Consider the following 23,783-nt stretch of genomic DNA (forward strand, 5'->3'; position numbering starts at 1 on the left):
TATGTTGTGGCCTGAATGAATAATTAGACTGCACACAGCAAAATATTATATATATTTATCTAATATCAGGTATTAGTAAAGCAGTTTATATAATCACTATGCAGGCTTGAGTTCGGCTGCTTTCCTATCCCACACTCAGGCTGTGTGTGCTTTCAGGCCCCATTGTGTTTGCTCTTATAGAGACATCTGTCTGCACCGATATTGTATAGTGTACAAAAATGTACATTCGTATTTCACACACGGACTCTACATACAGTATAAAGGGAGAGAAATCCAGCACATTCTGACTTAGGGGACATGATCAGGTTAAGTGCAGAATTAAACAAACTGCAACATTTAAAATTATGACAAAAATTCTTCAAGAATTAATTTTTGTAACGCAATAACGAAATTCCAAAATATCAAAGTACTCAAAGCACTGCAGCACTAATTACAATCTAGTAATCAAACTAAATATATATAAAGTGAATGACATGACATTCACCTGCTTATTCATGCAATTATCCAATCAGATATGTGGCAGCAGAAAATGCATAAACTCATGGAGGTACAGGACAAGAGCTTCACTGTATGCTAACAAAGTATCAGGGTAAAATTGAGCATGTGATCTGAGTGACCTTGACACTGGCATGGGCCAGACAGGCTGGTTTAAATATTTCAGAAACTGCTAATCTCGAGGGATTTTTTTTCACACACAGCATTCTCCAGTCTTTACAGTGTGAAAAAAACACTAAGTGGTGGTTCTGTGGGAGAAAATGCCTTGTTGATGAGAGAGGTCATGGGAGAATGGCCAGACAAGTTTATCTGCTGACCCTGTGCCCACTGACTGGGTGACAACAGTGGGATCCAATGTGGTTTTCTGCTGTTCTGTTCTGAGATTAGTAATCATGTTTAGGCATCATGTTCTCATATAATACTCAAATATGGAATACAGTTAATAATTGGAAAAGTTCATTCTAGCACCATTCTTCTGTTTCTGTAAAAAACCCCATGCAACATTTAAGACACTGATTCTTGTGACCTTGTAAGTGTACAAAAGGTATAAGAGGTTCCATGAGCTGTGGACAGAGCGTCTAATGCTGAGACTAGGTCAGTTCACATTGGCAACATCCCAATGGCCACAGCGACATCCTGGGTCGGAATGCCAGGAATGTGGTGCTCGGAGTCTGCTGAAGCGTCCTGGTGTGGACGCAACATACAGCACAGAGCACACACTGAGAGGAAGACTTTAAGATGCATAATACCGCATACTAATAAGAAGACCCACATGAATTCTTAATTACAGCAAAGTCAAACTTTCACTCCTTAACACTTTACCCAGTATTGTTCCTACTGAGACTCACATTATGAACCAGTTTGAGCCAAAAGTAGAGAACAGTAAATCAGTTTGATGAATGGCGTAATAAAGGTAGGTTAAAAAATCAACATTTTAATAAAAATGTCTATCGGTGATTAATGCAAACCACATGGTGTTAAAATCATTAACACCAGGGTAACAGGAGTACCACCGAAGTGTGTCTTGAATAAAATCCGGCATCTGAACACAGCAGGGACACAAACACTACACTTTTTAAAAATGGCTGCTGTAAGGGAAAGTGCTAGTCAGGTCATTTTTCAGTTGTAAATGATCCAATAGGATTAATGCTCCATGACCCTAGGAGCACTTAAATAGAGCATCTTCACACAGGCAGGTCAGACACACAGCCTGCAGGGTGGAATGTTTCCCCAGCTGCTGGAGCGCTTCACAATCGGAGACTGTGATTCTGGGTCAGATTCAACATGGACAAACATAGGAGACAGAAAGGCGATGACACTTGCCATACCACAGACATGAGGAGTGAGGTGACCACCAGAACAGCATGTGTCCACATCAAGACCCGGAGAGACACATGTCTCCAGCTACTGTTTCTGTTAATTCCACCCACCCACACACTCAAACACCACTGTGTACAGAACACCTGTGTTCTACAGGAGGAACATGTATACAGGACTCAACTTAATCTTAATCTTAGTCTCTGATCTGCAGACAGGAATGTTCTAGAGGCAAAAGGAGAAATGTTGCCTCTTTACTCTATTCCTATAATGTGAGATAAAGACCTGCTGATCATTATCAGCCTAAACACTTCTCAACCTAAACACTAAATTCTTCATGCACATGTCTTCATTCTACATGCTGGAAATATTGAAACCTTGTGTTAGGACATTTTATCTTTCAAATGCATCTTTCCAGTGATTTAAAATAACCTTGATTTAATGAGCGTTTTTTTAATTGATCAAAGGATATATTGTTCCTACAAATCTGTTGCTTCTGTCTAATCATAACTGAATTCTTCATGCCAAATATTCATCAGTTGTTTTGTCCTTGGGTCCCCTAAAACTAAATGCTTTTATTTAATGATTATAATTAAGGAAATATTGGGTCTCCTGGTGGTCTAGGGGTTAAGATGCAGCGCTCTCACCGCTGCGACCCGGGTTCGATCCCCGGTCAGGGAACCATCCCCAGCCACTCTCAGTGCCGGTCCCAAGCCCGGATAAATTGGGGAGGGTTGCGTTAGGAAGGGCATCCAGCGTAAAAACATGTGCCAAATCAAACGTGCGGAGGATCCGCTGTGGCGACCCCTAACGGGAGAGGCCGAAAGAAATTTTTTAATTAAGGAAATATTGCATTGGGCCACAACCCCTGCTTAATTTCATACACTCAGTATCGTCAGACATCATTTACCCAGAGTGACTTACAATGATCTCATTTATACAACTGAACAGTTGACAGTTAAAGGCCTTGCTCAGGTCAAGCAGAAGCAGCTCGGTGGTGCTGGGATTTGAACTCACAACCTTCCGTTCAGAAGTCCAATCGTTTAAACACTGCACTGCCCTTTCCCAAATTTGCTCCCACAACATAACTGTATTCAGGATTACATCTGATCTCCAGATTTTCACCTATTAGGATTGATCACAAGTTTAGTTAAATATATGAAACATAACTGAATCATTTGTAATCAGAATCAAAACAAACAGAATATTAAGTCACCATAATGACACATTAAGTTCACTGTACAATGCCTTTGAAGGCACGCATTAGCAACACCAAAATTGTATTATGAATCATTACTCGGTCCTCAGACTATTTCTCCTGTTTCGTACGTCACTCGTCGTCTGCCTTCTCATTCCGTTACGATGTTTCTCTACTTTAAAACTGAGTGCTGGTCAGAAATGAGTCAATGTCCCCTTCCTTTTAAACACTTACACACACAGGGATCTTAGCTTGCACCTGTTGGAATGAGTGACTTCCTGACACTCTTTCTCTCTGGTTACTTGGTTACTGTCCTCTATGAGAACATATATGGTTGGCCAGGAGAGAGTCACTGACGTCAGGCACATACATGCCCCACATGGCTGTCCTGTGTTGCACCAGGTCATGGGCTATATATCATTTCACTACTGTAAATGAATGGACTTGTGCAATGCTCAGACTATTCTTGCCTTCTAGAATTACTAATAACGAGATACCATTATTGGCACTCAGGGATCTGTCATCACTTGCCTATTCATCCACGTCTTCGTTAATGTAAAACACGGCAAACTCAGTCAGACAAAGTGGCTGCTTTTTCCCCGTACAACAAAAATTGCATCAGTTGCCTCAGGGAACAATATAAGTCCTGGAACAAAGGCAGACATTCCACATGTCTGACATCAGCAAAGAGTGTTGTGCTCTATTAATGGGAATTTTATAAGGAAAAGTGCAACGTGCCAGACCTGGACAGTGAAAAGACAAAACTAAAAGACGACCTTGACCCTATAATGGAATCTTTCATGGGGTGAAAGGGTAGAGCGAAGCTTACCCACCAAACAAGGGGTTTCACACAGATCACGGAAATGCCTATGCTGAACCGAGGGACTCATTCTGGCACAACTATTGCTCCATAGACCATGCCTGGACAAGCCGATGCAGATACAGCACCGAACAAACAAAACTACTGTCATTTACTGTGCACCTGAGAGGGATATTCTCAAGCACTTCAGTTCACAATGCTGACAAAAGAGAGTGCCTATAATCCAAATAAAATAGATGTTCAAATTGAACTGGAATGCACAGAAGTGACTGCAGTTGACAGTTCAGGAGAATGTCAGGGCTACTGCTATCAGTCTCATTAAGCACTAGACAAACTTCTTATAGAGAATGCAACCGACCACAGCATCGTCAGTACTTCTCAGATTTCCCCCATGCAGTGTTTGGACATGTGATGAGAAAGTGATTCACTTTGTCTCGACCCTCCTCCTAAATCCGTACCAGGTGGGTCCAGCCTGTAAACACGAAGGGAAATTTACAGGCTTATTAATCCAGGAAGGCATGAGACAGAGAGCTAAAAAAAAGGGGGGAAAAAACACCCACGAAGGAATGCCCCGCTATACTCAGTAACACATGTGGCATTTACAAGAATGGTGGAGTGTGAAAATGTACAGTAAGAGTTAAACAGTGGGAGAAAGAGAGAGGAAATAAAATCTGACAATGTGACAAAGGGTTTTCAAGCAAAATATGGGGAGATGTAATGAGTCTATAGCAGTGGAATGAAGCAGGTGGCAGGGATCCCAGTATGAGCTCAAAGAGACGCTCTTATTGCTGGAGTCTGGTGCTCCACTGTCTCTGTCACTCTCAGCACTAACTCATTTAGCAGAATGATCTGAGGAATGCAGACCAGAACAGCATTACACACCAGGTATTCCAATACTAAAAAAATTTCCACATGCAAAAAAGAGCAATGCAGTGGTGCATCACAGAAATCACATTTAATGTCTCTAGTATATTTTACTGCCTGCAAATGAGAAATCTGCGGCGGTAGTAAGAGATGGAGAATGGAGACAGTGAAATAAGTTGAGGGTGCTGAACCTACAGTCATATCAACACATCATCTTATACCCATTCCATATGCTCAGGAAATCTTGGATCTTTTGTAGTGTAACAGTCTGTGGACTACTGCCTTGCCCTACCGTGCCATAGTGCCGTCTCTCAGAGTCAAGCCTGCTTTATTTTTGTGGCAGTCGAAAGAATTTAAAGAAGTCTGAAGTCGGTTAGATTTAATTGAGGGTCTTTCAACATGCAACAATTTAAACTGTTTCTAAATGTGTTTTAGAAGTAAAAGTGACTCATTGTGGTGGTCATATCACTAGCTGAGCAGCTTGGGAGAAGCTGTTTACCTTTTTTTTTTATTTCTCATTGTCTGGTGAACCAGTGACTCAGTCAACTGCTGATATGGTGATCGCCAACCTACTATTTGTTATCTAATGACAAACTTTCTGTCTTTCTGCTTATTGATATGACAATACAATAATAACCAAGAACCAGATTACCAGCTACCAGGAACCATGCAAGGCAGTGGGCAAAGAATCAAGTCAAGTTTATTTCTATAGGCTTTTTTTTTTTTTTTTTTTTACAATGGACATTGTCTCAAAAACAGCTTTACAGAATTTATGAATTAAGGTGAATGATGTGTATTTAATCCTGATGAGCAGCCTGGGGTGACTGTGGCAAGGAAAACCCCCCTTAGATGTTATGAGGAAGAAACCTTGAAAGGACCCAGACTCAAAAGGGGAACAAATTAAGGATCATTTGGGTGATATCAACTTAATTCTTAAAAACAATACAAAACAATGGAGAGTGAGAACTAATATGAGCACCGGAATATTAAATTGTGAGTAATGTCTTTTCTACAGTCTTATACACGCCGTTGAGGTTGTGGAACCAGGAACTACTAAGCAACTCGTAAAAGAACTCAACATTTGACTCAACATCCTATAAGTAACACTTCTCTGGAATTTGGTTTTGTAGTCTGATAGATCACTTATCAATCACTCACAGTGAATAGGACTAAAAACAGAAGTAAGCACGGTGAGTCAACCTCAAAGTTCAACAAGACCTTCCTAATCCAGGATGTCCTCTAATCTCATGTCCCACCGTGTTTCACCCCAACTCTCCATCTGAGCACACCCACAGAGTCCAGCTGGCCCAACACAGCTAATGTGTGTGTGTGTGTGTGTGTGTGTGTGTGTGTGTGTGTGTGTGTGTGTGTGTGTGTGTATGTGTGTGTTCATTCATTAATTTTCTCCCGCTTATCCGTAATTCGGGTCGCGGGGGCAGCAGTCTAAGCAGGCCCCCGCCTTCGACTGCTGCCCAATCCTCACAGCACCGTCCCTTACGGTCCCTCCTGCAGGTGGTGAGCCCACGGGAAGTGTGTGTGTGTGTGTTTGCATGCAAATAAGGCACGGTAGGATTAGAGACTCTGTAAAGATGCTGTGAGAATCCTAAAGACTTTGTAAAATTTAAGGATAACCAGTAACCCGATAACCCGACTTTAGCTCTCATTAAATGGCCTGACCTCAAAGTGCCAACAGTAATACACTGTCGGATTCAGTGCAGTTTACTCTCTCCCTCCTTCTCCTACACCCAATGTGTGAACACACATACACATACCATACTTTTACACTGGCTACACAGCAAACCTGTGTTACCACTTTGAGATAACTGTGTTTAAAGTGGTTTGGAGAAAAAGAAAGCAGTGAAGACAGAGATCTGGGTAAATATATGTGATGGAGCAGAGGTGATGAATGCTGGGAGAACACTTTGAAAGAACAAACCTAGAATCTCTTGTGAGGCTCTGTCTCTACCTGGATTTCTGTAATGGGTACGGAATCTATAGGATCAGATAAAGACTTGATATGTGTGAAGAAAGAAAACCAGGGCATAAAAACAAATCAGTGAGAGGAGGGTGACGCATGACCACTCCATTAGTAAATATGCCCAAGCATGTGTGTGACTACAAGTCATTTAATGATGCACCAATCAGATGTGTGTGCTAATCATGTTGGTAGCTATGTTCTTTCCGTCTGTGGATTTTAAATGTGATATGCTGAAAAAACAGGGTGACAAACCTTCCACATATTTGCAAACCTAATACATATTCTAGTCCAGACAGTCGTGGGCGGTCAGGTCCAGCAAAGAAATCTCCGCTGGCCCAAACACTATCAGAAGCACTGACCTACATTTACAACCTTAATTCTAATATTTGTTCCCTGAAGTTGTATTAATGCACCTCTGCACATGTCCAAACCATTTCAATCAGGCCTCTCTCACTTTGTCTCCAAAACATCCTACATGTGCTGTCCCTCTAATAAATTTGTTTCTAATCCTGTCCATTGTCGTCACTCCCAACGAAAACCTCCACATCTTCAGTTCTGCTACCTCCAGCTCCACCTCCTGTCTTTTGCTCAATGCCACTGTCTCTAAACCATACAACATCGCAGGTCTCACCACAGTCCTATAAATCTTTCCTTTCACTCTTGCAGATAACCTTCTATCACAAATCACTCCTGCCACTCTTCTTCACCCACTCCACCCTGCCTGCACTCTTTGCTTCACTTCTCTAACACACTCTCTATTACTCTGTAATGTTGATCCCAGGTTCCTAAACTCATCCACCTACTCCATCTCTTCTCCCTGCAACCGCACCTCACCACTGCCCTCCGTCTCATTCACACACATGTACTCTGTCTTACTTCTACTGACTTTCATTTCCCTTCTCTCCAGCGCGTACCTCCAGCTCTCCAGGCTCTTCTCAACCTGCTCCCTACTCTAACCACAAATCACAATATCATCCGCAAACATCATAGTCCATGGAGACTCCTGTCTGACCTCGTCTGTCAACCTGTCCATCACCACTGCAAACAGGAAAGGGCTCAGAGCCGATGCTTGATGCAGTCCAACCTCCACCTTAAACCAGTCTGTCGTTCCTACTGCACACTTCTCTGCTGTCACACTGTCCTCATACATGTCCTGCACCACCCTTACATACTTCTCTGACACACCTGACATCCTCATACAATACCACAACTTCTCTCTCAGAACCCTGTCATGCGCTTTCTCTAAATCCACAAACACACAATGCAATTCCTTCTGACCTTCTCTAAACTTCTCCAACATTCTTAAAGCAAATAATGCATCTGTAGTGCTCTGCATGAAACCATACTGTTACTTACAGAAGGTCACCTCTTCTCTCAGCAAGGCTTCCACTACTCTTTCCCACAACTTCATGGTGTGACTGATCAGATTTATCATAGATTTACCCCTGTAGTTACCGCAGGTCTGCACAGCTCCCTTATTCTGAAAAACCGGTACCAGCACACTGCTTCTCTGTTCCTCAGGCATCCTCTCACCTTCCAAAATCTTGTTAAACAATCTTGAAAAAAAATCCACTGCCATCTCTCCTAAACATCTCCTAAACATCTGGTCCTATGTATTATGTTATCAATAATGTTAAAATATTGGCAAGTTGTCTTTAAAGGGCACTTTTGGAGGCATAAGGCTGCCACCACATGGTCGTGTGTTGCAACAACACAGACTGAATTAAAAGCATGCAAATTAAACAATCTATTTTTCCACCATTAAGAATATAATTTGATGCATTTACATTTAAACGTACAAATGCATAAGCATGATCGCTTATATTTCCAACCCAAATAAAACTCATCACTATGCACTATGCTGTATCCATAGTGAAATATTCCTTCATTGCAAAGATTTTCCTACCTGGACAGGTCGTCCATCCTCAGAGCCGATCATGTTCGTCCACTCCAAAAGGGACTGCTGTAAATTGTCCACTCCTGTCTCCCACACTCTCACATAGCCTCCCATGTCTACAGTTACAACCCCACCAGAGCCCAGTGGAGAGATCAGCACATCGGTGTCCGATACCTTAGACATCCACGTTGTGTAAGGAGACATGGACATATTTCTGTAGGATTGTGGGAACATTAGCAGATTATGAAACATCTGCAGTGATACATTGATCCATTTCCTTTATTTAGATATACAGTATTTAGAAACCCATTTTTTTATTTATAAATTGGTCTTTCTGGTTGAGATTCCTCTAGTAAAGTGAGATAAAAATCAGAAAAATAAATAATGTGTAGGACGAACATAAACCCACTGAATATTGTGGATGGTTGCACATTTGATAGTGTTAGAAAGCAGGATAGCTCACATTATATACAAGTGGCCAGATAATACATTTTACATTTAAGTTGATGGCATTTGGCAGACACCCTTATCCAGAGCGACTTACATTAATCTCATTCATACAACTGAGCAACATGAGGGCTTAAGACCCTTGTTCAGGGGCCAAGAAGTGGGATTTGAACTCCCCATATATACCAAAAAAGTATATAGTTTTGTTCAAAGTAAAAACTTCATGTCCTAGTTCTTCTTCTACGGCTTCTCCCATTAGGGGTCGCCACAGCGGATCATCCGTCTCCACAACCCCCTGTCCTCTACATCTGCCTCTTTCACACCAACTACCTGCATGTCTTCCCTCACCACATCCATAAACCACCTCCTTGGTCTTCCTCTTTTCCTCCTTCCTGGTGGCTCCATCCTCAGCATTCTCCTACCGATATACCCCATGTCCCTCCTCTGCACATGTCCAAACCATCTCAATCTCACCTTCCTCACCTTGTCTCCAAAACGTCCTACATGCGCTGTCCCTCTAATAAACTCATTTCTTATCCTGTCCATCCTCGTCACTCCCGAACAAAAACCTCAACATCTTCAGTTCTGCTGAACTTTCTAGTCCTAGTCCTATATTTTGGGGAAATGGTAGGAGTTCAGTCTCCCACCAAGCTGCCACTGCTGGGCACTTGAGCAAAGCCCTTAACCCTGAACTGACCACAACTTCTTAACAAGCTGGTTTATGTGAAGAAAGAATTTTACTGTGCTGTAATGTATATGATGAACAGTATAAAGGACAGAAGGAATACTTACTGCTACAAGATGCTGACAAATGAGACTGTGGGTGTTAGTTTACAAACCCTTGTGATAAGTTACAAAAATTCTCTAACAACTTACAGCACATAATCCATAACCCTGTCAAACCCTGTTTATTCCTCTTATTAAATTAAATTATAGTAAATTAAAATGTCAGGTCTTTTTTTTTTTTTTGTAATGTAATGTAATGTTGTTGACATCCACAAAACAAGCTAGTTTATTATGATTATTATCATAATTATCATGAATAAATGCAAACATTTTTAAATGCATTAATTTTATGCTTTGATTACGTAAAGTATATTGTGTATATAATAATATATAATATATATAATATAATATATATATATATATATATATATATATATATATATATATATATATATATATATATATATATATATATATATTAATATCATTAATTAATAATATATAATATTAATAAAATATATATTAATAAAAAGTAAATTTAACAATTTAATAATAAACATTTACATTTTTATAATTCATTTATAATATATTATAATAATATATTATTATTATTATATTATATTATAATATTCCTTATGGAAATTAATATCCTTTTGTGCTTATCCTTTCATCAAACTGAAAAAAAAATGTGTCTTGATTTTGTCTCATGTTTACTTATTAGAATTCAAGTTTGTTGTTTTTGGAAAAGAGAGAAACATTTTTATTACTTTACCCCAAGGGGGCACTGCAGCTTTTTATACATTCTGGTCAGCCACTGCAACATTCAACCAGTATAAAAACTAGAAACACAATGCATTTTCCTAAGTAGCCAGTGTGTTTACCTTGGCACCGGAATATACTTGACTTTCTTGGTGTTCAGATCTGTCACCTCCAGGTAGGCAGAAGTCAAGGGTGGAGTGATATCTGTAATTAAATCATATCATACAATATGAAGTACTTAGAAGTAGTTTTTAACCAATCTAAAGATTTGTTCATCTTTCTCCCTAACCTTTAGGGTAGATGTCAGCCAGAGGCACTTGTGCAGTAGGGAGAGCTCGCACCACCTGATTGGCTCCTAGCAGACTGACACAATTGACTCTTTTCGCAGGTCCTGTGTGGCGACTCGAGCCAAAAAACATGTCGGGCCCTCTGCCCTCTGTGAGGGGCGACTTTCTCTGGAAGCTGTACACCTCATTCGGAGACTAAGAGAAAAATGTTAACAGTGGAAGATTTAGGAATCAGTCAGGTCCCGTGCCATAACACGAGGTCTTCAGGCCAGCTAGTGACCGGTAAGAATGCTGATGCAGTGTGTCATACTGCAGGCTACAGGATGGGTGATTGACGTGTTGTGACAGCTACTCACCAGCAGGTCCGGAAAGCCCACTACGATGTTAGCGTAGGTGTTGCTGTCACAGATGAGGCGGTTCGGTGAGACGATCTTCTGTCCCAGGGCAGCGCTGAGGTTCTCATTGGGCAGCTGCTCACTGGACACGTCCTGAGGGGTGCCAAGTTCTATCCCTGAACCATGACACAAAAGACAAATGAGATCATAAAGAGTGTGCACTAGCTATGACGGCCATGACCATTACTCCACCGCTGTTCGATGTAAAAGCCTGGAGAGAGGTAGGGATGACATCTAATCATTTTATTCCACCTGGCCATAATTCGTTATTTCCTGTCAGACTCGGCTTGACTAAGACACCGCTTTTTAAAACAGACGCCGGGTTCGGTCCCGCACTCTGCAATTAGCTAATGGACCATCTGACACTGATGTCACATTCTGAAACAATCAAGATGGAGATATAATAGAGATGAGATTACATCACTTTACCAAGAATAATACAGGTATCATCAGTGCTTCTATAAAAATCCTAGATTATTATTATTTTTTTCACAACAGCTATTATAGGAAAAATGCATTTTGCTGAATGCTGAAACATAAATTATAAATAAATTCCTGCTTACCAACAGCACCAACATATCAATAATGACATGTTTTCATTGTTAAATAACAATTATGTTCATTAATAGTCTTAGTTTATCAATTAATTTGCAATGCAAGTGCAGTGAATGAGTAGTTTCTATAGCAACCCTTCTATAGCAACAATCAAACCGTTTCTAGGCATAGGCAAACTAGGTGGCAACCAGCTGGAAGGGGGCGCCAGTGAGCGCCAGTGAGCGCCCCCTGCCTTGCCGTCGCCCATTTAAATTATTTACCTGTTTTTCTTCTGAAGTTTAATATAAAGTATATGTTTACATACTTGAAGGCATTTTGCAAACATTAATCTAAAATGTGTTTAACCTTTTATTTTTCTTATAAAGGTTGCGAATGATTTGTATGGTGTAGGAGTGGAGCAGTGTGGTGGGAGGGCAGAGCAATGGATCTTGCCTAGGGTGGCAAAAAGTCTAGAAACGGCCCTGGCAACAATAAAAAAAATGTAATACTATTCAAAAGTTGTATGGTGCTGTCCTATAGTCTTTCAAATAGTCTAAAATCTGAGCTTTTTGAATAAATGACTGTTGTTTATGTTTTAGTAAAGTGTTTCGCGATATGATGACAGTGGGAGTCCTGTGCCTGTGTGACTCTTTTAAGCCATATAAAGTGATAAGCTTAAAATTATCATCTAGAAGGTGGCTTTTCCCCAGAGGAGTCGACCATAAAGATATTCCTCTTCCACAAACAAAATTTCAATAGCAGATAAACAACAGTTTATTTCACCTGCTATTTCAAGCTTAGAAAATTCACAGAGCTCATTTTATATCAGATGAGCCATAAATGTGTCAAACCATTGCCATCATTAATCAGACCATAGAAGTTAAAACCTTTCCAAGAACGGCTCTATAATAGTAAGGCAATGGCGTAAGTGTCATCCTATATGGACAGTCAGAAACGACTGCAGAAGCCATCTTTAAGTGGGAAGGATGAATCTGAATCAGTGGTCTGTAAAAGTGGAAGGACTCTAAAAATGTACTTGTACCTAAAACAAACAAGTGCACACAAACACAAAGTAAATCTCGATCCCAGGCCCTAAATGCATCTTAGCATCTTACTAAAGGGTCAGGCTTAAGAGGTGCATTCTTTTCCATAAGCCCTTAACAAGCTGTAAATTCCCGAGGTGTCGGGCCAAACCATCAGATGTGGAGTAGATGCTGTTTTTAGATGAAGCCGGATGTTCGGAAATGGTCACTAGACTGAACTGGTCTGTTCATAGAGAACTCCCCCGCCAATAGCCTTGAACATAAACATGGTACATTAATACACTTTGGATCAGTTTATTAGATTTCACAATGAATGAAATCCTGTATCGATGAGATCACTGATATTCAGACATCTACGTAAAGGACGCGAAACTCACAATGGCACTCATTAGAGCACAGTAGTGTTGCGAAAATTTTTCTGTGCTGAATACTTATGTATTCAAACTTGCAATGTATTATTTCAATATTCTGACACTACACAATGATATCTCGTTAGAATTCTAATTATATTACAAATTAACACCACACCCAGTTCAGTACAGTTTTCAGGATCATTAGCATATCTAAAACTTATAGGTGCAGCAATGTGTGTGTGTGTGTGTGTGTGTGTGTGATTATGTATGTAAATATAGTATATACTGTATGTATGTATATAATATATATATATATATATATATATATATATATATATATATATACACACACACACACTATATTGCCAATGACACCTGGTTATGAATATGGAATGTCTGTTTAAGAATTAAAAGATTGGATGACGCATAACTTTCTATTATTAACTTCTGATAAGACGGAGATTTTGCTCATCGGCCCAAAAAAAAACTACACAGAAGCTCCAGCATTTTAACCTGCATTTAGGAGCATGTGCTGTAAATACTGGTTCAACAGTAAACAGTGTCTTTTAAAAATCATATCAACCATATTACAAATATAGAAGCCTTTTTCCACCTTAGAAATATAGCTAAGCTAAGAAACATGTTGTTTATATCTGATGCAGAGAAGCTCGTCCATGCATTCATGACCTTCAGACTGGACTATTGTAATGCATTACTACGTGGTTGTCCTGCATCATTAATAAACAAGCTACAGTTAGTCCAGAATGCAGCAGCCAGAGTTCTCACAAGGTCGAGGAAATATGACCATATAACCCCAATCTTATCATCCCTACACTGGATACCTGTTAAGTTTCAAATCGACTACAAACTACTGCTACTTACGTACAAAGTCCTAAATGGTTGGTAAATGTATCTATCCAGTCTTCTAACATGCTACAATCCATCATGCTCCTTGAGATCTCAAAATTCCGGACTTCTAGTAGTTCCTAGAATAATAAAGTCCACTAAAGGTAGTAGAACATTCCCACATTTAGCTCCTAAACTTTGGAATAGTCTTCCTGACAGTGTTCAGGGCTCAGACACACTCTATTAGGCCTACACATAACACACAACACATCATAACCTTGTGCTCCAGTACATCTGATCACATGCACACAATCAACTTGTGCTTGTTAATCCACCCATCCCGAGGCATCCTGAGGTTGCCCCAGTTCCAGTCGTGTCCCACCTCATGAAGATTGTGAACCTATAAAGAAGTACATGCCGACCCCGCAAACATCCCGAACCATCTAGAGACGTACAAGTGCCAATTGGATTCCACTTCATGTAGAGTTTGGACATTGGACTTCTTTGAGTGTTTAAGGGCTCTGGCATGGAGAAGCTGGTGTTGGATCTATGATGATCTCAAATGTTCAGCTATTTTATGAGTTGCTCAGTAGCTCCTGGTTCCATAACCTCAACACACAATTTTACATTTTAGTGCTCAAGTTAGTTCTCACTCTCAAGTGTTGTGTATTGTTTATAAGATTTATAATCACACTCTTAATATCACCCAAATGAGGATGGGTTCCCCTTTGGAGTCTGGATCCTCTCAAGGTTTCTTCCTTGTTTTTCCTTGCCAGTCACCCCAGGCTGCTAATCAGGGATAAATACACATCATTCACCATAATTCTTAAATTCTGTGAAGCTGTTTTGAGACAATGTCCATAGTGAAAAACGCTTAGAAATAAACTTCGCATAAGCATCGCTTTCCACATTTAGTCCCAATTTGCTCTTATAGGTTCCTCCACTCTTCTGAGAAGATGTTCCACTAGATTTTGAAGTGTGCATGTAGAGATTTGTGCTGATGAGTTGAGGAGGCCTGGGGTGCAGTCAGCTTTCCAATTCTTTCCAAAGATGTTCAGTAGGGTTAAAGTCAGTGCTCTATAGCAGGAGATCTTCCACTCCAACCCATGCACAGAGGCACTGTCATGTTGGAACAGACAGATTTGGGTCTCCTAGGTCAAGTGGAAGGAACAATTTGTGCTACTGCATCCAAAGACTTTTTGGGTTTGGAAAAAAAAAACACAGGGAAAGTCGGGTGTCCCAAAATATTTGTTCATACAGTGTATAAGCAATTAGCTCAGTGAAATAGGTAACGCAATTAGCGTTTACATTTAACACAACATGATAAATGCAAGACAATCTTGCCCTGATATTGATTTGCTACTGGACTTGAAAAAACATACTAATTTTTGTTTTTACTGAAAGGCAAATTCAAGCCATTTTGATAATTGGTTTCTAAAATTTAAAAAAAAATCAAATAATTGTAAATAGTTGGAATCCGTAAGATGCAACACGCTGAATAAATGGTCTGACAGCATGCTAGGACATAAAGGTCAGTTCATATAATCACACCATGGGGTAGACAAAAGTTAAAAGATGCCCTGTGTATATCATCACAGCTGTTGTACCTGAGCTGGTACCAAATCCACTGCTGATGCCTGCTTCACTGACAGCATGGAGCTGACACACACCTGACTCCTCTACTCCCATGTGCATGGGCTTGGTCAATAAGAACTTCCTGCATTCAGAAAAAAGAAGACAATTTGTAGTCGAGCCAAATAATAGAATGGCAATTGTTGGTAATGAATATGCAGGGTATAGACTGCAGATTAACAACGTCACAATTCGTAGCACAATTACAGTGATGCAAGGAGAACAAATATCACAAATCAGTTTCTGTCCATTTTCCTTGGATAAAAGAAAATACCTATCTGTTTTGCTCTCAATTAATAGCCAGCGGTCCTCAGCAACCAAGAATACAGCTTTAACGTTGATGGGCAGGTTGATGGTCTGGACTTGGCCCTCCAGCACATCCAGAACATTCAGCTGATTCCTAGCAATGCAAGGTCCAGAGCATGTCATTACACTAAAAGAAGAAGCAATTCAGTGTAGAACATCGTACCAGAGAGTAGAGCTCACCCATCAGCTTTGTAGAACAGGAGCCAATTCTTGTGGGCAAATTCCCGGCACATTTTGGATGCTGGCTGTAGGAAGATACAATACTTTGAGACAGTGAGTTTTAAGTACTCGATTCTTATAATGAGCTAATTAGCACATATCACTTTTTAAAATTTAGATTGCTGTGCCTGTTTAAATGATTTATCTGTTCCACATGTTTTCTGTGAGATTGTAATTTAGTGAATTTGAATCCTACAGTCAGCCTGGAATGTGGAAATGCCAGTGTTGCATTCTTTTGGACATGAAACACAAAAGCTACCTCTAAATTAGCAAACATCTGATGATCTTCTTTTAAAGTTACTGCTTTTGAATTTCCATTTCAGCTGAGCAACCTACTGACATACAAAAGGCACTGCTCTTTTTTTTTTGTCGGTGGACCTTACAGACAAAAGGTCCAGTCACTTTGTCTTCAATATCTGCTCTCTGTTGTCAAAAATGCTTTATTAAAATTCAACAAGTTCAAAACAACCTGGCATGTACCAGACCAAACCTGAGAGTCTTTCGTATTCCACCAGTTGGAGGGTTTGCGCATGGGTTCCTCTTCTTTAACAGGAGACAGGACGAGTCTCCTCACTGCACCGGTCACCAGGTCCACATGCAGCACTGTGTTACTCTACAGACAGCAGAGAATTAGAATATACAGACACTTAGAATATAATTCACCCCTAACTTTCAAACTCATTTGACAGCTCTTAATTATGAACGCCCTTGTTAAGCCTTTGATACGTGAGCAGTATTAAAGAGTAGCAAGTGGCGCTGCTGAAAATGATGCCGCTTTCAGGATGAACTGCTTCATCTTTAGTTGACTATTATGGAAAAGCAGCTCAGATTTATCTCTCGAATTTGGGGACTAATAGATCCCTTATAGGCTGTTTGACATACAGTTCACACTGTCTGTGTTATAAATAGAAAAGTTACATCAGGCCTGGATAGATGGCGAAATTGGCTCAAAATAGATGTCAACATTTTAGACCAAACTGTTCCATTCATGTTTTGTTTTTATTAACCATGACATCTGGATGACCTTCTTTTCTGGTGTCTACAGTTTTAAAGTAGTCCTGCTGTATTGCTCTCACACGCTGACACTTTTAATCTGAAAAATACTTAGATATTTTTATCCTCTATATTTCTATCCCAGAGTTTAGTGGGTGGTGCGTCAGTAATAATGGTCCGTGGTAGTAGTTAAATGGACTAAACAAATAATTTGCTCTATGCTTTTTTGTATTCAAATTACTCGAGTAACTAGAGGAATAGTTTCAGCCCTAATGCTCAGAGAGACCTGTGAAAGATATAATCTAATATTCAGGGAAGGCATCTAGTAAACTCTTACATATCCCTCGAGTCTCCCTAGGCCAAAGATATAACATTTTACAACCTTTCCCTCAAACACTCTGTAAATGTTATTATATTGAAAATCATAATATTACAGTATCATATTGAGCATTATTTCACAAACTTAAATACAAATTCATTTATAAATTCATATCAAGTTATATTCGGGTCCATACTGGAGAGTGATATCATTTTAGTAATTTTGCCTCTGCACCACCATAATGGTGAAATTGAGCAATGACTATGTGACTGTAGCACAAGTACAGACTGGCAGATTTAACTAAAGTGTTATCAGAAATATTGCATTACCTGTCTAGGATTTACAGCCTCTTTTTAGTCTGTCTATTTTCAGTCTCAAACTGAATTTAACAATTGTCTGATAATTGGGTTCCTGGCCGATTTCTGCCTGTTTCCTCTAACAAAGTCAAGAACCCTCTTGAAATGAAAGGCTTATCATTGCTCAAGTGTATAACCAGATTAAGAATGAAAAGAGTTTGGAGTAGAAAAGAACATGATCAAAATCACATCATCTGTCAAAATTTGAGTCATTGCTATGGCATGGTCATGTATGGCAAAATTACAAAAACTGGGCGACAGTTGAAATACTTGTGGGCCCAAATGTACACACAATCTGCAGGCCCACATAGTGCCAGCATCAGCATGATAACATCATATGCCTTCCCATATTCTCTAATAGCTGGTGGAACAGCATGCAAACAGTGATAACTTGTGCAACACCAGCAGGTGGAATTAATGATGTAACAATGTGATTGTTTTGTCTGTGCGTGCATGTCTTTTTCGCAAGACTCCTATAAACCCACCTGCTCCTCATGAAGCACCACCTGGCCTTTGAGCGGGCTGCCCAGTGCAGCCACAGTAATGAAAGGCTGCCACACTCCGCTGATGGTGCGGGGAAAGACATCATACAGATCAATGGTCTGCAGCCTGTCTGCTCGCTCACGCATGGCGAGAAGTGACACAGGGTTACACGTCGCCACATAAATCATATCTGTGAAAACAACAACAAATCAGCATGTCAACATTTCAATATACTGTATTTTGGATGTGTAGAACTACTAGGGGTACTAGATTTGTTGATCTTTTGTTGATCTTTTTAAAGTGTCTCAATAACGTGCATTCATGTCACCTCATCTAGGTGTGGGGTTCTAACATTTATATAGCTTTTCTTCACTGATTCCAGGTTTCTTACAGGATCTAAGGTTTTACATTGTTTTGAGCTGCATTTGTTGGATTTATTCTTAAAGTGCATCCGGAAAGTATTCACAGCGCTCACTTTTTCCAAATTTTCTTGTTACAGCGTTATTCCAAAATAGATTAAATTCATTTTTGTTCCCTCTAAGTTTTCTACAAATAATACCCCATAAAATCTTTGCAAATGTATTAAAAATAAAAAATGACACGTATATACGTTTTTACAGCCTTCACCATGATACTCAAAATTGAGCTCAGGTGCCTCCTGTTTCCACTGATCATCCTTGAGATGTTTCTACAACTTGACTGGAGTTAAGTAGGGTACATTCAGTTCATTGGACATGAATCTGAAAAGCACACACGTGTCTATATAAGGGTCCCACATTTAAAAGTGCATGTCAGAGCTCAAACCAAGCCATGAAGTCCAAGGAATTATGTAAATGTAGACCCCGAGACAGGATTGTATCAAGGTACAGATCTGAAGAAGGGTACACCACCAGGAATCTTCCTAACTGAGCAAATGGAGGAGAATGGAGGTGACCCAGAACCTGATGGTCACTCTGAAAGAGATCCAGCGTTTCTCTGTGGAGAGAGGAGAACCTTCCAGAAGAACAACCATCTCTGCAGCACTCCACCAATCAGGCCTTAAGACAGAAGCCACTCCTCATTAAAAGCACATGACAGCCAGCCTGAAAGACCCTCAGACCATAAGAAATAAAGATTAAACTCTATGGCCTGAATGCCAAGCGTCATGTCATGTCTGGAGGAAGCCGGGCATCGCTCATCGCCTGGCCAATACCATCACTACAGTGAAGCATGGTGGTGGCAGCATCATGCTGCAGGGATGTTTTTTAGTGGCAGGAACTGGGAAACTAGTCAGGATCGAGTGGAAGATGAATGCAGCAATGTATAGAGACATCCTTGATAAAAACCTTCTCCAGAATGCCCTGGACCTCAGACTGAGGTGACGGTTTATCTTTTAACAGGACATTAACCCAAAGCACACATCCAAGATAACAAAGAAATGTCTATTGGACAACTCTGTGAATGTCCTTGAGTGGCCCAGCCAGAGCCCAGACACGATTGAACCTCTCTGAAGAGATCTGAAAATAGCTGTAATTGGTGCCAAAGTTGCTTCAACAAAGTATTGAGCAAAGGCTGTGAATACTTATGTACAGTAGATAGATATAAAAAAAAAAAAAAAAAAAAAAACCTGTGGATAATAATGAATTTAATCCATTTTGGAATAAGGCTGTAACATATGTGGAAACAAAGAAATGCTGTGAATACTTTCCTGATCCACTGTAGATTTTTGAATGTTATTTACATTATTGGTGTTAGTTGATATTAGTGAATGTACAGGGATGATTGGAGAATAATTTTCAAGATCATGAAACATCCATAACACAAATTATCTATCAACAGCCACTACTTTTATTCCATTATGAAGCACTCTCTGGATCTCTGGCCTACCGTTATCAGTCGTGACATCACAGACAAAGTTGATTTCATTCATTGGGAGCTTCCAGTGTGCATACTCCTCCGTGAAGCTCATTGCTCTGGCCTCGTGCCTCTCCAAGGGATAACTCTGTACTCTTAAAAACACTGGGCCCTGAAAAGCACCATGCATCACTGTCACATTCATTGCATAGCATTACATTACAACGAACGGGCATAACATTATGGCCACCAATCAGGCATAACATTATGACCACCTGCCTATTATTGTGCTGGTCTTCCTTTTGCTGGCAAAACAGTCCTGACCTGTCGAGCATTAACAAAATTAACTTCCTCAGCAATTTGAGCTACCGGAGCTCGTCTGTTAGATCGGACCACATAAGCCAGCCGTCGCTCCACACATGCATCAGTCAACCTTGGCCACTCATGGCCCTGTCGCCGGTTCACCACTGTTCCTTTCTTGGAACACTTTTGATAGATACTGACCACTTCAGAATGGGAACAGCCCACAAGAGCTGCAGTTTTAGAGATGCCTACAATTTGGTCCTTTTTTCCTGCTTTTAACACATTAACCTGAAAAAAAAAGTTCACTTGCTGCCTAATTTATCTCACCCACTAACAGGTGCCAAGATGAAGAGATAATCAGTGTTATTCACTTCACCTGTCATAAGGTTATAAGGTCAAATTGTTATGTCTGGTCTGTGTACACTAGAAGAGCTCTGGACTTGTAGTAATATGTGTGATACCTTGATATTTATACGATGGGATTCGGTAGGACACAGCTGTTTCTGCCGTGCACCGCCACCCTGGTTAATAGTCCAGTACCCAGCCATCTTACAGTCTGGTAATGGCAACCTTGAAAAGGGAGAATATGGATTCAGCATACATATGCATTTTAAAAGCCTGATTGTTGTAGAAATCCAGCTCCCTCTTTGTCCCACCCATAGTTCATTTAATCATGTTTTAGTCAACAGAATAGCCTATTCATTATCCAGCAGCAGAAAGATGCACACAAAACAACCAAATGAAACAACCTCAAAGTACCTAACAGCACAATGGCTTCAGTTTAATGAGGTGTTTTTTTTTGTTTTTTTATAGCACTCTTTGTCAGTGCGCACAACAAGCTGTTTCTGGGTTCCCGCTCTGCTAGTTCCATCTGCACACAGCTGTTCAGAAGCTACTCAGAGGTGAAAATACTACTCCAAGCACAGACTTAATATGCAAATGAGGTATTCTGTGAGTTATGATACCGAACCTGACAGCATTTCATTATGGTTTTCTATTTTCTATCTATTCAAAGATTGAACAGTGCGATCCAAAAGAAAATACTTGTTTCTTCGCCTTAATTATTTTCCAACAAACTATGTTTTAAATTACGACCTGACTTGGAAGAATTCCCACAACAAAAATGCTGAAAAAAAGACAAACATGAGACGGAAGAAACAAATATTTTCCTTTATTAAATGCCACATACTGTGTGTACACTTGGGAACAGATCCCGAGTGGTCAAGTCAAGTCAGTGTTATTGCAATTCGTTTCATTTCGGTTTAGAGGTAGAGAATATACCAAGATATTGCATGACAATAAACACAGATTGTTATAATGAATATACTTACTATACAGCTACACCTTAAATACACTATGCCTGGAGTCAAATTTAAAATGCATTAATTACCACAGGGACTTCTAAGTCATCATACTCTCAAGAAATTTACATTTAGAATCACGTGACGCTATAATTCTTATTTCTCTGTGAAGATGGAGCAGGCCGATGAGAGCTAAGCTGCATTTCAAGTATTAGTTCAATTAGGAAAAGCTGCATAGTAGCTCTTCACTAATGATGTCAGTACACAAGAAGTGGACATGCCACATGTTAGAGAGAATCCTGGTTTCTTACTCCTTGGCCAGATGGATGCTTGTGGGTTTGGCACCGATTGGAATGCCATACTTGTGCAGAGCTGCAATCAAAACCTCCCTCGTGTCCTTGTTGTAGGAGTCGAAGTCGAACACGTTCCTCACCACGTTAGCCAGGCCTTCGTCTGGAAATTTCTAGCGGAATAAAAATAAAGTGCTTTTCATCAACAAGAGGTCTGATAAAAGATACATTGATGGCAAGATATTGTGGTGAGTGCTGTGGCAGGTCCAGGTGCCTAATGAAGGAGGCCTGGTGAGACAAGCCACTGCTGTCAATACCACCTAGGCTGACTCTGATAGCGATTTATGTACCCTGTTACCATGACGACAGCCTCCCACTGCACACACAAGAGTGACTGGGCAAATGTATCATTAAACTTAAAATAGGTATGTGCACTAAAGGCAGGCATTGTAACCATAACTAACAGAAAAAAAGGTGAGATGATTAATTTACAGGGCACCCAAAAATTCACTTCTCACTCAATATGTGATCCAGGTCAGGTGGAATTACAGGAAATCAGATAAGAAAATCTATATACAAAACAAAGAAAGTTGGATGTGTTGAGAGAGATTTTGTATATTCAGAAGTGACCTAACGATGCTGGGCATTTTGTACGACGCTGCATGAACCTTTTTTTTTCTTCTTTCATTATTAGGTCTGCATTGGATCAATGAGTGAAGAGACACTTATTACAGATTCCACACATATCGATCTGAGGTTACATGACCCAGACTGTGTATTCATAAGGCACTGAAAAGGTAGAAAGGTCCCTTCAAAGGTTTTAAGCCCACACCTGCTTGAATCCAGAGTGCACGGAAGAGAAGCAGCAGGACGTGATTAAGATGGAACGGAACAAATTGTGTCTTAACACGTATTAGACGTGAAAGGTGTGGAGTGCTGAGAACAAGCGCTGTGTGAACAAGCATCAACATGGAATAAGAGATTCTCTCGCCAGGTGTATGAATTGTTGCATATACTTAATGCTACTGTTGAGGCATCTAGACATGTCTTTTTTATACGAACTGTTATAATAAAAATATAAACTTTTCAATATAAACAGAAAACGTTTGTGCCATTATATAAAAGTCTTTCCTTTTTTTCTTTTTAAGTCCACACAATTCGATTTGTATGGAAACGTATGAAACATTTTCAATATGTATTTTATCATTTTCAGACCCCAAAATCTCTGGTTTTATATAAGTTGATTACGCAATCCATTGTCTGTGTTGAGCAAGAACCTTATCTCTAGAAGAATGTGTGTCTACATATTCCCTTGTGTTTGAGGGCCAGAGTGGCATCCTGTCCTATATGTGTAAGCTAGTCAATGGGCTGAGTGAAGAGTCACAGCACTGTCTCTCTCCTGCTACCAGAACCTCCAGTTTTGTACCTGTAGGTGTTTGACAATGTTGACCACCTCCCGAGTGGAGTAAGGGTAAGTGATGGTTCCCTGGTCTGCCATGGCACGTAGCTCTCCAAATGCTGCCACGAGCTTCTGAAGAACTGCATCAGGAACATCAGGTCCATACTGCTTAAGCATTGCCAACTCTGCCTTGGGCTTCGGATTGTCCACTGCATGGCAACTAAAGATGTCCCCTATTACAAATACCAACATTCATAAGATATCTGATACATGTGATACTTAAAAGTATTAAGTTGAGAGTTTTCAAAAATGCAAACAAATGAAGCCTCTCACGTTAAGTGTTCCCTCCAAAACAAATGCGCTCCTGCTGAATACTAGAGCATAACTAGG

The 23,783-nt window shown here is 40.1% G+C and overlaps 1 protein-coding gene across 2 annotated transcripts in view; it reads right to left on the reverse strand.

Annotated features, from left to right (window-relative positions):
* The window catches only part of vwa8 (von Willebrand factor A domain containing 8), a 68,743-nt gene that overhangs the window by 15,834 nt on the left and 29,126 nt on the right, over positions 1–23,783 (reverse strand). For both annotated transcript variants that reach the window (XM_083536478.1, XM_083536477.1), the window contains 13 exons: positions 23,421–23,626; positions 22,016–22,167; positions 20,865–20,973; positions 20,134–20,272; positions 18,270–18,457; positions 16,607–16,729; positions 16,078–16,142; positions 15,866–15,991; positions 15,567–15,676; positions 11,145–11,299; positions 10,791–10,983; positions 10,624–10,705; positions 8,579–8,783 (listed from right to left, as the gene is read on the reverse strand). In XM_083536478.1, the coding sequence (XP_083392604.1) occupies positions 8,579–8,783; positions 10,624–10,705; positions 10,791–10,983; positions 11,145–11,299; positions 15,567–15,676; positions 15,866–15,991; positions 16,078–16,142; positions 16,607–16,729; positions 18,270–18,457; positions 20,134–20,272; positions 20,865–20,973; positions 22,016–22,167; positions 23,421–23,626 (1,853 nt within the window). The remainder of the gene's footprint in view (positions 1–8,578; positions 8,784–10,623; positions 10,706–10,790; positions 10,984–11,144; positions 11,300–15,566; positions 15,677–15,865; positions 15,992–16,077; positions 16,143–16,606; positions 16,730–18,269; positions 18,458–20,133; positions 20,273–20,864; positions 20,974–22,015; positions 22,168–23,420; positions 23,627–23,783) is intronic.

This window comes from Silurus aristotelis (genome assembly GCF_946808225.1).
Source record: "Silurus aristotelis genome assembly, chromosome: 3".
NCBI classification, from domain to species: Eukaryota; Metazoa; Chordata; class Actinopteri; order Siluriformes; family Siluridae; genus Silurus; species Silurus aristotelis.